Source organism: Microcaecilia unicolor, chromosome 2, assembly GCF_901765095.1.
Source record: "Microcaecilia unicolor chromosome 2, aMicUni1.1, whole genome shotgun sequence".
In the NCBI taxonomy this organism is placed as follows: domain Eukaryota; kingdom Metazoa; phylum Chordata; class Amphibia; order Gymnophiona; family Siphonopidae; genus Microcaecilia; species Microcaecilia unicolor.
The window spans coordinates 656,958,954-656,971,722 of NC_044032.1; the positions used below are offsets into that span (position 1 = coordinate 656,958,954).

General features: G+C 44.7%; 2 protein-coding genes across 5 annotated transcripts in view; one reads left to right on the forward strand and one right to left on the reverse strand.

The window, feature by feature from the left end:
* The window catches only part of LOC115461745 (fatty acid-binding protein, intestinal-like), a 228,773-nt gene extending 222,747 nt beyond the window's left edge, over positions 1 to 6,026 (reverse strand). Inside the window, exons 1-2 of one of the 3 annotated variants that reach the window (XM_030191787.1) lie at positions 5,793 to 6,024; positions 2,463 to 2,629 (exon numbers count right to left, since the gene is read on the reverse strand). In XM_030191787.1, coding sequence (XP_030047647.1) covers positions 2,463 to 2,629; positions 5,793 to 5,859 — 234 coding nt within the window. In that variant the 5' untranslated portion in view covers positions 5,860 to 6,024. Of the gene's footprint in view, positions 1 to 2,462; positions 2,630 to 5,792 lie in introns of all 3 variants that reach the window. The other 2 variants (XM_030191788.1, XM_030191786.1) reach the window with 2 other exon arrangements.
* The window catches only part of LOC115461744 (fatty acid-binding protein, intestinal-like), a 961,316-nt gene that overhangs the window by 924,253 nt on the left and 24,294 nt on the right, over positions 1 to 12,769 (forward strand). The window lies entirely within an intron of this gene.

Below are 12,769 nucleotides of genomic sequence, written 5' to 3' on the forward strand. Positions count from 1 at the left end.
CGTACAAGGACAAAGATACAGGTGTATTAGTCCAGCATAGGAAGCCAGCAAATGAGGAGACAATGGGGAGAAAGGTGAGAGGTAAGAGAGGAACGGACAGAATAATAGTGCCCAATACCCCTCAAGTGGGCAATGTCCGTGAGAGGCAGAAGTAAGGAGGGAAATAAAGGAATGACAGAGAAGGGACATCATAGAGACTATGGCCACGGGGAGAAAGGTCAGAAAAGTGTGAAAGAGAAACAGAAAGAAAAATAGGGTGACAGAAAGAAAACATAGAACATTGAATGCACAGATTAAATATCCCCTCTTGCGTTCAAATGGGGGGGAGGAAGGTCAGCGAGTACGCTCAGCGACCGGGGCTCACCACTGTTTTGTTACTGTTTTGTTTGACCTCTTTTTAGTCCTTTCTGACCTCTTCCATAGATAGGTTTGAACGTCTTAAGTTCATCCAGAAGATTCTGAATTGTTTTTCTCACTTCCACTGTCACCCATTCCCATGGGGGTTTGTTCTGCTGAGGCATTACCAGCCGTAATTCAAAACTACATCCCATAACTCTTGCTTTCTGTCTCTCTGGGTCTAGGTCTATTCTGGGCCATTTATGTTCCCACATATAGTCTATTAGAATCTATCAGTATTTTGTGCACAAAATGAGTGTCTGGTGTGTGTTTAGTTTAGTTTGTAAAATAAGTGACAGGTAAGGAATACTTGAAAATGAAGACAGAGATAGGTTTCAGATAGAAGGCATTTATTCTTACCAAAGTTTCAATTTAGTACAGACATCGGACAGATTCTGGGTTCAATGGCACAGCGCTCTGCCGTCTGAGAAGTGCTGAAGACGACTCCGAAATTATGCCCAAATCACCCTTCTTTTATACTCTCATCTCTCAATAGAAGTCTATGGCAGGACCTATTTTGGGACCTATTTTTTTTCAAATATTTCTCAATTTCTGCGGTTATACTTTCGCGTCCTGCCATCTGTGCATTTTGTACCCAGCTCTTCCGTTCCATCTATTTCACAAGGTTGCTACATTTTCCGGTAATATCAACATGTTTTTGGAACAAACTGTTTTTGCGGTTACTAACATATTTTTCTGTTGAGATAGCAGTTTCACATATTTCATCAACACCTTTCACAACATCTTCTGATCTCTGTATCAGTATCATTTTATACAAAAATATACTAAAATAGGCCCCATTTTGAGAACCACATTTTATTCATTTTATCCATCATTCTTTCATTTCAGGTGCTATATATTATTTGAATATTGTACCTGTTTGTGTTAAGACTCATTGTTCAGACCTGCTTTCTGCAGATTATCTAATATTATTTCATTCGTTAGTTATTTGGCCTAGTCAGTTCTTTTTCTGATGTTTTAGGCCCTGTGGCTTTGTCCATCACTATTCCAGTGGTAGATCTAAAACCAGGCCATATATTAACAGCAGACTTATACGGTCTGTGCCAGAGCCGGTAGTGGGAAGCGGGACTGGTGGTTGGGAGGTGAGGGTAGTGCTGGGCAGACTTATACGGTCTGTGCCAGAGCCGGTGGTTGGGAGGCAGGGCTGGTGGTTGGGAGGTGGGGATAGTGCTGGGCAGACTTATACGGTCTGCGCCCTGAAGAGCACAGGTACAAATCAAAGTAGGGTATACACAAAAACTAGCAAATATGAGTTATCTTGTTGGGCAAACTGGATGGACCGTGCAGGTCTTTTTCTGCCGTCATCTACTATGTTACTATGTTACGTCCTTAAAGGACGCCCCTCACATGCGCTCCCTGCTTTTTTTTACCTTTTTTGGGGGCCCTTTTCCTTTCCGATTCCCTCACAGGAGCCCTAACGAGAGAGCTTTTCAATCATTTGCATTCCGTTTTCGTTGCCTGCTACCGTGGCAGGGAAAATGCCCTTAGTGCATGCCCGGGGTGAACTACTTGCGTTTTAAACTGGCTGGAACCAGTTTAAAACGCAAGTTGTGGGCTCGTTAGGTTTTGTGCCTCTGGCTCCTAGTCCTGTAACTTCCCAAAGCTGCAGACTGGCAGATCTCATGCTTTGTTATGTAAGTGCCATGCTAAGTTTCTTAGACCCTCCCCCCCCCCCCCACACACACACACATGATTTCCTATGTTTTTGCTCTGTTCTTCCACCCACTATACAATTGCCATTTACAAAGGCTCCTGAACAGTCTGAAGGGCATTCAAGGCCCTCCGAGATGATAGTTCATAGAAGGAAACCTCGGTTGGCAGGAAAACAATTAAAATCTGTATTGATTTGCCAGAAAACCTAAAGCATTCAAAGCAAGACATGCTATCAGCTCCCAAAAGCAGCAGTTGTTGTGTCATGTGTAGATACCACAGCAGTGTTATTCTGTGGTAAGGTAGTGCTGTCTGTTAGATTCACCCAAATCCTCCTCAGGACAAGGTATTAGATTTGCCTTTCCTGGACCAGCTGTTCACAGGACCCCTCTTACCACAAGCAATACGTCAATATCCACTTCAAACTGAAATGTATTGTCGAGAAAGTAATTCACAGAACCGTAAACGCTCGATTCATGGACACTGAATTGCTTTCCATTCTGTTTGATTTTGAGCTTCATGTTGTCGTGAGCTGCTAATTTCCTCTTCTCCTCATCCACACCTGCAAAAAGAGAACAGGTTTTTTTACCTAGGCCAGTGGAAGGGGGAAAAAATTCTTCCATATGGATGTGCAGGAGGCAAGTGCCTCTGACTTCCCCCTCCCCACCCCACCCCACCCACTCAGGCTGGGGAGAGCCCACGGGGAGGGGGATGCACAGCAGAGGACCAGTACATGCTTAGAGCTCTGTACCTTTCAGTAACACATGGATACTGGAGTGGAATAAATGGAATGAGCTGAAGGGTCTCAAGAAGTCTTCTATATGAGGTAGAGCTGCCAAGTTATCCACTCCAGTCCTGGATTTCTGCCAACCTCATCTGGTGCATTATGGGACCTGCAGCACTGATTTCAATGGATAGAATCATAGACTACAAATGCTACACTGCTTTGGGATGCAAGTTTAAAACCAGGACCGTCCAAAGTCTCCCTCCTGGAATGGGTAACTTGGCCGTTCTGTGTGAGAGCAGGACAAGCCCAAGAGGTCAGCTTAGAACCTTCATACTCACAATGTGCCTCATCTCATCATCTTTTAAAAACAGGGAAAGAGCTTTAAAGCACTTAGGGTTAGTGTTACTGATTAGCTCCTTTTCCATCATCCAGGCCTGGTTTTACCCTCACTGTCCACTGAGGCTTTTCCTAAGAAAAGGGAGACAAGTCCATGGAGGCAACAGGTAAAACCAGGCCTGGATCAACAGTTGTCAACTTCCTTGTATTCAGATGTGCCAGTTGCATCTATACCACTAATAACCAAAATAACAGAAGGAATGGTAACCAAGCAACTCACAAACTATCTCGACAAGTTCTCAATACTGCATGACGCCCAATCAGGATTCCGGTCTAACCACAGCATAGAAACAGTATTAATTACCCTAATGACCAAATTTAAGCAAATGATTGCAACCGGCACCAATATATTCCTCATACAATTCGACATGTCAAGTGCCTTTGATATGGTTGACCACGGAATCCTATTACACATACTTGAATACTTTGGCATCGGAGGCAATGTCCTAAACTGGTTCAAGGGGTTCCTAACCTTACGCTCATATCAAGTCACATCAAATTCAACTACGTCAGCCACATGGACACCTGAGTGCGGAGTACCGCAGGGATCCCCCCCTCTCGTCAACTATTTTCAACCTACTGATGACTCCCTTGGCAAAACTTCTATCAATTCACAACCTTAACCCTTACATATATGCCGATGATGTAACGATATATATTCCTTTTAAACAAGACATCAATGAAATCTCCCACGAAATCAACCAAAGTCTACACATCATGAACACCTGGGCAGATGCATTCCGACTGAAACTGAACGCAGAAAAAACTCAATGCCTCATACTTACCTCCCAATACAACACGAAGAAATTTACCGCTATCAACACACCTAAACTAAATCTGCCAATATCAGAAAATTTAAAAATCCTTGGAGTCACTATCGACCGCCACCTAACACTTGAGACTCACGCGAACAGCATAACAAAAAAGATGTTCTACTCCATGTGGAAACTGAAAAGAATAAAATCATTCTTTCCAAGATCTGTCTTCCGCAACCTAGTGCAATCACTCGTACTCAGTCATCTGGACTACTGCAACTCATTATACGCAGGCTGCAAAGAACAAATATTGAGAAAACTTCAAACAGCCCAGAATACAGCAGCCAGACTCATCTTCGGAAAACCAAAATACGAAAGTGCAACACCCTTACGTGAGAAACTACACTGGCTCTCTCTCAAGGAACTTATCACCTTTAAAGTATGCACGTTAGTTCACAAAATCATTCACGGTGAAGCCCCTGCATACATGTCAGACTTAATAGACCTACCACCCAGAAATGCCAAAAGATCATCCCAAACTTTCTTCAAATCTCCACTTCCCTAAGTGCAAAGGCATAAAGTACAAAGTACTACATGTATCAACCTTCTCCTATAAGAGCACGCAATTCTGGAATACACTACCACGCACCCTGAAAACGATCTACAAATTAACCGACTTCCGCAAACGATTGAAGACTTATCTCTTTGGAAAAACTTACTGCAAGGACCAAAACACATGAACTCCATACACACTAATAGAAATGCATCAATACACTGTCTTCTGAATTCTCTTCCCCTGTATTCTCTCCACACCTAAAATCTACCCACAGATAAAGTTGTCATACCCTAACACCCTCTTGCTATTATTCGATCATCCTATCATTTCCCCAATGTCACATTCAATAATTTCCATGCCCCAAAGATGTTTTGACTGACTTTGTCTTTCATAACTCTTCACAATGTAACCTATAATCGCATTGTAACAAACTGTATTTCCATCATTCACAATGTCTTGTAAGCCACATTGAGCCCGCAAATAGGTGGGAAAATGTGGGATACAAATGCAATAAATAAATAAATAAATAAATCTATGCTGGTGAAGCTAACTTTTAAAAATGATTGGGCTGCTAGATACAACCGAAAGTCACTTCCCTGGACACAATGAAGGAGTTGGTTCAGTTTGGTACAAAGTGACCCATTTTCTTGAGTACGAGCGAGACCACAGACCCCTTTGGGGAAAATTTGAGCATTCAGCCCTGTGCCCAGAATGGTTACAATAAGGCTGCCAACTAGATCCAGTTAATTCAGTCCTGAGTTTACCCCGTTGTAGCTTTGCATTTTTAGGGAATGCAATTGGGGGGAACCCAGGACTCGATCAACCTTCTTACAGTTCCTGTTTTAGGTGCAGATTTCCCCAATCCCTCTCCTTTACAATTGGTACCATACCAAGCTGCTGTGGAAAAAAGATTATAAGTAAAACAGCAGCATCCTAATGATTACAAATAGAGTAATGAATAGCACAATCTAATCAGGAAATGTGACAGACCTCCAATTTATACAAAACGTGGGTTTCTTATTCCTTAGTCCCCCTAGTAGTAACTTACAGGAGGAGCCACAGCTGCACCCCGTCTGCTTCTATTCCTCTGGAATGAGGTGTCAGAGAGGTGCAAAATACCCACTGGTGCTGTCACTCCAAAGGAGGAAGGTGTTACCACATTTAATCAAATTCCCTCTGTGGGCTGTGGGATAAAGAAAGCCCACCACCCCTACAAAGCATGCACCAGCCCTGCAAACAAGAGATACGTTTTGTTTCTTATTCTGCACTGAGTAGACTAGATCCAGCTCACCCATCTTTTCCAAGAACTTCTCATAGTTGTCACTGCGATCCACCTTCCAGGTCCCATCAAAAGACATGCTGGAGAGTGAATGAGAAGAAGCTGGGCTCAACCTGAGATGGAGTCCCTGGTCAGCTGCAATTTATACACTCAGTTATCTGAGCTTCAATTAAGCTGCTGAGGTGGCTGGCTAAAGCTCAGGGTCAGGTTATCTGCTCTGGTGCCCACCCACTGACCCCACCCAGAGCTGGAAGCCTGGTACCTGCTGTTCTGGGAGGGTGATGTTCTTTTTAGTAACTACAGCTTAGATGCTACCAGAGAGGGCAGAAAGGCTTCCAGGTCCCTGGCATGCTCAGTGTATGGCAGGCAGCCACTCCTCTCTGCCCTGCAATCAGCTCTCCTTTCACCTTGTCCCTTCAAAAGGTCCTGCCTGTTCCTTCCCACCCAGGAGGAAAGGAGAGGCACAGCTAAGACCACTTCCCAGCTCTCTCGCCTTTAAAATGTTCCCTGGTTTTAGGGACAGATTTAAATGAGAAAGAAAGTAGAACTGGCTGAATTTTCTTCCTACAGGTGCTTAATGAATCCCCAATAAATAAACAACAGAAAGAAAAACTGAAAATCATGATAAAGAGGGAAAAGTTGATATTTGTATTTAAGGTTAGCATCTGAGTGTTGCTTCTGGAAATGTAGCCCTTTTCACAGCAGGAGAACTGCATAGGCAAATGAAAAACACTGCCTTACCAAACATAGTAACATAGTAGATGACGGCAGAAAAAGACCTGCATGGTCCATCTAGACTGTCCACGATAAACTCATATGTGTATACCTTACCTTGATTTGTACCTGTCTTTTTCAGGGCACAGACCGGATAAGTCTGTCCAGCAGTATTTCCCGCCTCCCAACCACCAGTCCCGCCTCCCATCACCGGCTCCGGCACAGACCCCATATAAGTCTGCCCTCCCCTATCCTAGCCTCTCAACCACCAACCCCTCTTCACGCCGCCACCCAATTTCAGCTAAGCTTCTGTGGATCCATTCCTTCTGCACAGGATTCCTTTATGCCTGTCCCACGCATGTTTGAATCCTGTGCAGAAGGAATGGATCCACAGAAGCTTAGCTGAAATTGAAACCAGGTGGCACTAAACCTCCTCCCCCCCCCCCCCAAAGCATCATGGACATCCTCCCACCCCTCCCCTTTTTTAGTTCAAATTTTTTTGATAAAGAAGTTAGATCGATAATACTTTTTTTGATAGCGTGTGGGTCTGTGCTAGGACCGCTACTTTTTAATATATGTATAAATGATTTAGAGATGAGAGTAACAAGCGAGGTAATTAAATTTGCTGATGACACAAAGTTATTCAAAGTCGTTAACTCACAACAGGATTGTGAAAAATTACAGAAGGACCTTACGAGACTGGGAGACTGGGCAGCTAAATGGCAGATGACGTTTAATGTGAGCAAATGCAAGATGATGCATGTGGGGAAAAAGAACCCAAATTATAGCTACATCATGCAAGGTTCCGCGTTAGGAGTTACGGACCAAGAAATGGATCTGGGTGTCGTCGTCGATAATACGCTGAAACCTTCTGCTTAGTGTGCTGCTGCGGCTCGGAAAGCGAATAGAATGTTGGGTATAATTAGGAAAGGTATGGAAAACAGGTGTGAGGATGTTATAATGCTGTTATATCACTCCATGGTGCGATCGCACCTTTTGTATTGTGTCCAATTCTGGTCACCGCATCTCAAGAAAGATATAGTGGAATTGGAAAAGGTGCAGCGAAGGGCGACTAAAATGATAGCGGGGATGGGACGACTTCCCAATGAAGAAAGACTAAGGAGGCTAGGGCTTTTCAGCTTGGAGAAGAGACGGCTGAGCGGAGACATGATAGAGGTATATAAAATAATGAGTGGAGTGGAACAGGTGGATGTGAAGCGTCTGCTCCCGCTTTCCAAAAATACTAGGACTAGGGGGCATGCGATGAAACTACAGTGTAGTAAATTTAAAACAAAGTAGAGAAAATGTTTCTTCACCCAACGCATAATTAAACTCTGGAATTCGTTGCCGGAGAACGTGGTGAAGGCGGTTAGCTTGGCAGAGTTTAAAAAGGGGTTAGACGGTTTCCTAAAGGACAAGTCTATAAACCGCTACTAAATGGATTTGGGAAAAATCCACAATTCCAGGAATAACATGTATAGAATGTTTGTACGTTTGGGAAGCTTGCCAGGTGCCCTTGGCCTGGATTGGCTGTTGTCGTGGACAGGATGCTGGGTTCGATGGACCCTTGGTCTTTTCTCAGTGTGGCATCACTTATGTACTTATGTAACTGTAACCACTGAAGCATTTGGTTGACAGGTAGGTCATATTTAACATAGTAACATACTACTACTTAACATTTCTAGAGCACTACTAGGGTTACGCAGCGCTGTACAAAATAAACAAAGAAGCACAGTCCCTGCTCAAATGAGCTTACAATCTAAAGAACGAAATGTCAAGTTGGACAGTCTAGATTTCCTGGGTAGAGGTGTAGAGGTTAGGTGCCGAAGGCGACATTGAAGAGGTGGGCTTTAAGCAGAGATTTGAAGATGGGGAGGGAGGGGGCCTGACGTATGGGCTCGGGGAGTTTGTTCCATGCGTGGGGTGAGGCGAGGCAGAAAGGGTGGAGCCTGGAGTTGGCGGTGGTGGGAAGGGTACTGAAAGGAGGGATTTGTCTTGAGAGCGGAGGTTACGGGTAGGAACGTAAGGGGAGATGAGGGTTGAGAGGTAAGGAGGGGCTGCAGATCGAGTACATTTGTAGGTTAGTAGCAGAAGCTTGAATTGAATGCGGTACCTGATCGGAAGCCAATGAAGTGACTTGAGGAGAGGGGTGATGTGAGTGTATCGGTTCAGGCAGAAGATAAGACGTGCAGCAGAGTTCTGAACGGACTGAAGGGGGGATAGGTGGCTAAGTGGGAGACCAGTGAGGAGTAGGTTGCAGTAGTCAAGGCGAGAGGTAACGAGAGAGTGGATGAGAGTTCGGGTGGTGTGCTCAGAGAGGAAAGGGCAGATTTTGCTAATGTTATAGAGGAAGAAGCGCAGGTCTTGGCTATCTGCTGGAGGTGCGCAGAGAAGGAGAGGGAGGAGTCGAAGATGACACCGAGGTTGCGGGCAGATGAGACGGGGACGATGAGGGTGTTATCAACTGAGATAGAGAGTGGAGGTAGAGGAGAAGTGGGTTTGGGTGGGAAGAGAAGACGTTCGGTCTTGGCCATGTTCAGTTTTCAGGTGGCGGTTGGACATCCAGCAGCAATGTCGGATAAGCAGGCCGATACTTTGGCTTGGGTTTCCGCAGTGATGTCAGGTGTGGAGAGATAAAGCTGGGTGTCGTCAGCATAAAGATGAGACTGGAAGCCATGAGACGAGATCAGGGAGCCCAGGGAAGAGGTGTAGATAGAGAAAAGAAGGGGTCCAAGGACAGACCCTGAGGGACTCCAACAGAGAGCGGGATAGGGGTGGAGGAAGAGCCATGAGAGTGTAGTCTGAAGGTACGATGGGAGAGATAAGAGGAGAACAAGGAGAGGACAGAGCCCTGGAACCCAAAAGAGGACAGTGTGTCAAGAAGTAAGTTGTGATTGACAGTGTCAAAAGCGGTGGACAGGTCGAGGAGAATGAGGATGGAGTAATGACCTTTGGATTTGGCGAGGAACAGGTCATTACAGACTTTGGATAATGCCGTTTCTGTCGAGTGAAGTGGGCGAAAGCCAGATTGAAGCGGATCGAGGATGGTATGAGAGGCGAGAAAATCAATGCAACGGCTGTGAACGGCGCGTTCAAGTATTTTGGAGAGGAAGGGTAGGAGGGAGATGGGGCGGTAGTTAGGGTCAAGTGAAGGTTTTTTGAGGAGAGGTGTGACAACAGCATGCTTGAAGGTGTCAGGGACAGTCGCAGTGGAGAGAGAGAGGTTGAGGATATGACAGATGGGAGGGGTGATAGTAGGATAAGTAAGTTGGTGGGGATGGGGTCTGAGGAACAGGTGGAGCATTTCGAGGAGGAGAGAAGATGGGCGGTTTTCCTCTTCGGTGATATCAGGAAAAGTGGAGGAGGCCTGGGTTGATTGGTTGAGGGAGGTGGGTGATAGGATGAAGAGGAGGAGAAGGTTTAGTGGTGAATTCGAGGTTGATCTTCTGGACTTTGTCGCGGAAGTAGTCAGCCAGTGATTGAGGAGAGAGTGAGGGGGGGTGGGAGCGGAGGGCACTTTGAGGAGGGAGTTGAGGGTGGCGAAGAGACAACGAGGGTTAGAGCTGAGGGAGTTAGTCAAGTGAGTGTAGTAGTCCTGTTTGGCGAGGAATAGGGAGGACTGGAAGGAGGAATAGCATGAATTTGTAGTGAATGAAGTCAGTATGGGTGCGAGATTTCCTCCATAGGCGTTCAGCCGATTGGGAGCAGGAGCGAAGGTAACGGGTGCAAGGGTTAAGCCAGGGCTGGGGATTAGTGTGCCTTGTGGGACGGGAAACAGACGGTGCAAGGGTGTCTAGGGCGGAGGAGAGAGTGGCATTGTACTTGGAAAACAGCCTTGTCGACGGACTCGGAGGGACGTGATGGATGGGAGGAGATCGGAGATACTAGCGGATAAGGTGGGGGGGTCAACAGCCTGGAGATTCCTGGAGGTAGTGGTTAGTGTGGGGGGGACTGAGGGGGAGGGTGATGAAGTGTGAATGTGATCAGGTGATGGTCAGAAATGGGAAGAGCAGAGACGCAGAGATTAGAGGGCGAGCAGGTAGAGGAGAGGACGAGATCAAGACAGTGACCAGATTTGTGAGTAGAGGTGGTGGAGCTCAGTCGGAGGTTGAAGGAGGAAGTTAGGGTGAGGAATTGAGAAGCGTATGAGTCGGATGGGTAAATAACGGCAGATAAGACCTGAACGGTCCATCCAGTCTGCCAACAAGATGATCATTTTACATGGTATGTAATACTTTATATGTATACCCAAGTTTGATTTGTCCATGCCTTTCTCAGGGCACAGACCGTAATGTCCTCCCAGCACTGTTCCTGAACTAACAGTTCTGAAGCCAATGTCGAAGCCCCTTAAATTTATTTATTTTATTTGATTTATTGCATTTGTATCCCACATTTTCCCACCTCTTTGCAGGCTCAATGTGGCTTACAATACGTCATGAATAGTAGACATACATTAGAAAGTAGACATTTAGTGTAACAGAAGATTCTTGGGTAACATGATAAAGCATGAAGTAATATAACAAGCAGATATTATAAGACAGTTCTGAATATCTGTTGAGGAGTGGTGTATGTTCACATTTGTTGATCTTTGTGGTATGCCTTATATAAGAGATGGCTCTTCAGTAGTTTGTGGAAATGGTTAGTTCGTAAATCATTTTTAAATTGCGCGGCAGTCCGTTCCATAGCTGTGTACTCAAGTAGGTGAAATTCGACGCATGCCTTCATTTGTATTTTAGGCCTTTGCAGTTTGGGAAGTGCAGATTAAGGAATGTGCAGGATGATCTTTTAGCATTTCTGGGTGGGAAGTCTAATCAGGCTGACATGTAAGCTGGTGCGTCTCCGTGAATGATTTTGTGAACTAGGGAGCATATTTGAACGTGATGCGCTATCCTTTAAGTGGGAGCCAGTGTAGTTTTTCCGTAGAGATTTAGCACTTTCATATTTTGTTTTGCCGAATATGAGTCTAGCTGCAGTTGTTCTGGGCTGTCTGAAGTTTCTTGATTATTTGCTCTTTACAGCCGGCGTAGCGTGCATTGCAATAGTCCAGATGACTAAGCACCATTGACTGCACCAAGCTACGGAAAACAGTCCTTGGGAAGAAAGGTCTTACTCTTTTTAATTTCCACATGAGTGGAACATCTTCTTGGTTATGTTTTTCGCGTGGCTCTCAAGTGTTGGGTGTTGATCGATGGTAACTCCAAGAATTTTTAGGGTATCTGAAATTGGAAGGTTCAGATTTGGTGTGTTAATGGTGGTGAATTTGTTCGTATTATGTTGAGAGGTAAGTATTAGGCACTGGGTTTTTTCTGCATTAAGTTTCAGCTGAAATGCATCCGCCCATGAATGCATGATATGGAGACTTTGGTTGATGTCACTGAAATTTCCTTTAATCTTGTTTAAATGGGATGTAGATCGTTACGTCGTCTGCGTATATGTATGGGTTGAGGTTTTGGTTCGATAATAGTTTGGCCAAGGGTATCACCATTAAGTTGAATAAAGTCGGCGAAAGGGGGGATCCTTGTGGGACTCCGCATTCAAGTGTCCATATGGCTGAGGTGGTTGAGTTAGATGTCACTTGGTATGATCGTGTGGTTAGGAATCCCTTGAACCAGCTGAGAACTGTTACCTCCAATTCCAAAGTACTCAAGGATATGTAGTAGTATTCCGTGATCAACCATGTCGAAAGCGCTTGACATGTCAAATTGTAGGAGTAGTATGTTTTTTCCAGTTGCAATCAGTTGTTTGAATTTAGTCATGAGTGTAACTAGACCTGTTTCAGTACTGTGGTAAGACTGAAATCCTGATTGGGAGTCGTGAAGTATTGAGAATTTATTTAAATAGTTTGTTAGTTGTTTGGTCACCATTCCTTCCAGTTAGTTTGGTTATTAAGAGAATGGATGCTACTGGCCTGTAGTTGGTTAGTTCACTAGCACTTTTCTTTGCGTCTTTAGGTAAAAGGGTGAGTAAATGTTTCCTTTCTCCTTCAGGAAGAGTCCATTTTGTAACATATAATTCAAGTGTTTCATTATGTCTGTTATAAATTGTTGAGGAGCAGATGTCATAAGGTTGTTAGGACATAGTCTAGTTTACAATAGATTTGGCAAATCTTTTGAGCGTTTGGGAGATTATATCTTCTGATAGTGTCTCAAAGCTGGTCCAGGGTTCTGTCTGCTGGGTATACGCCAGGGTCTGGGTCTAGACATTCAAGGAGTTCAGCATAGTTGATGGTACTGACAGGTATCTTAAGTCGTAATTGTACTGATTTTCTCATTGAA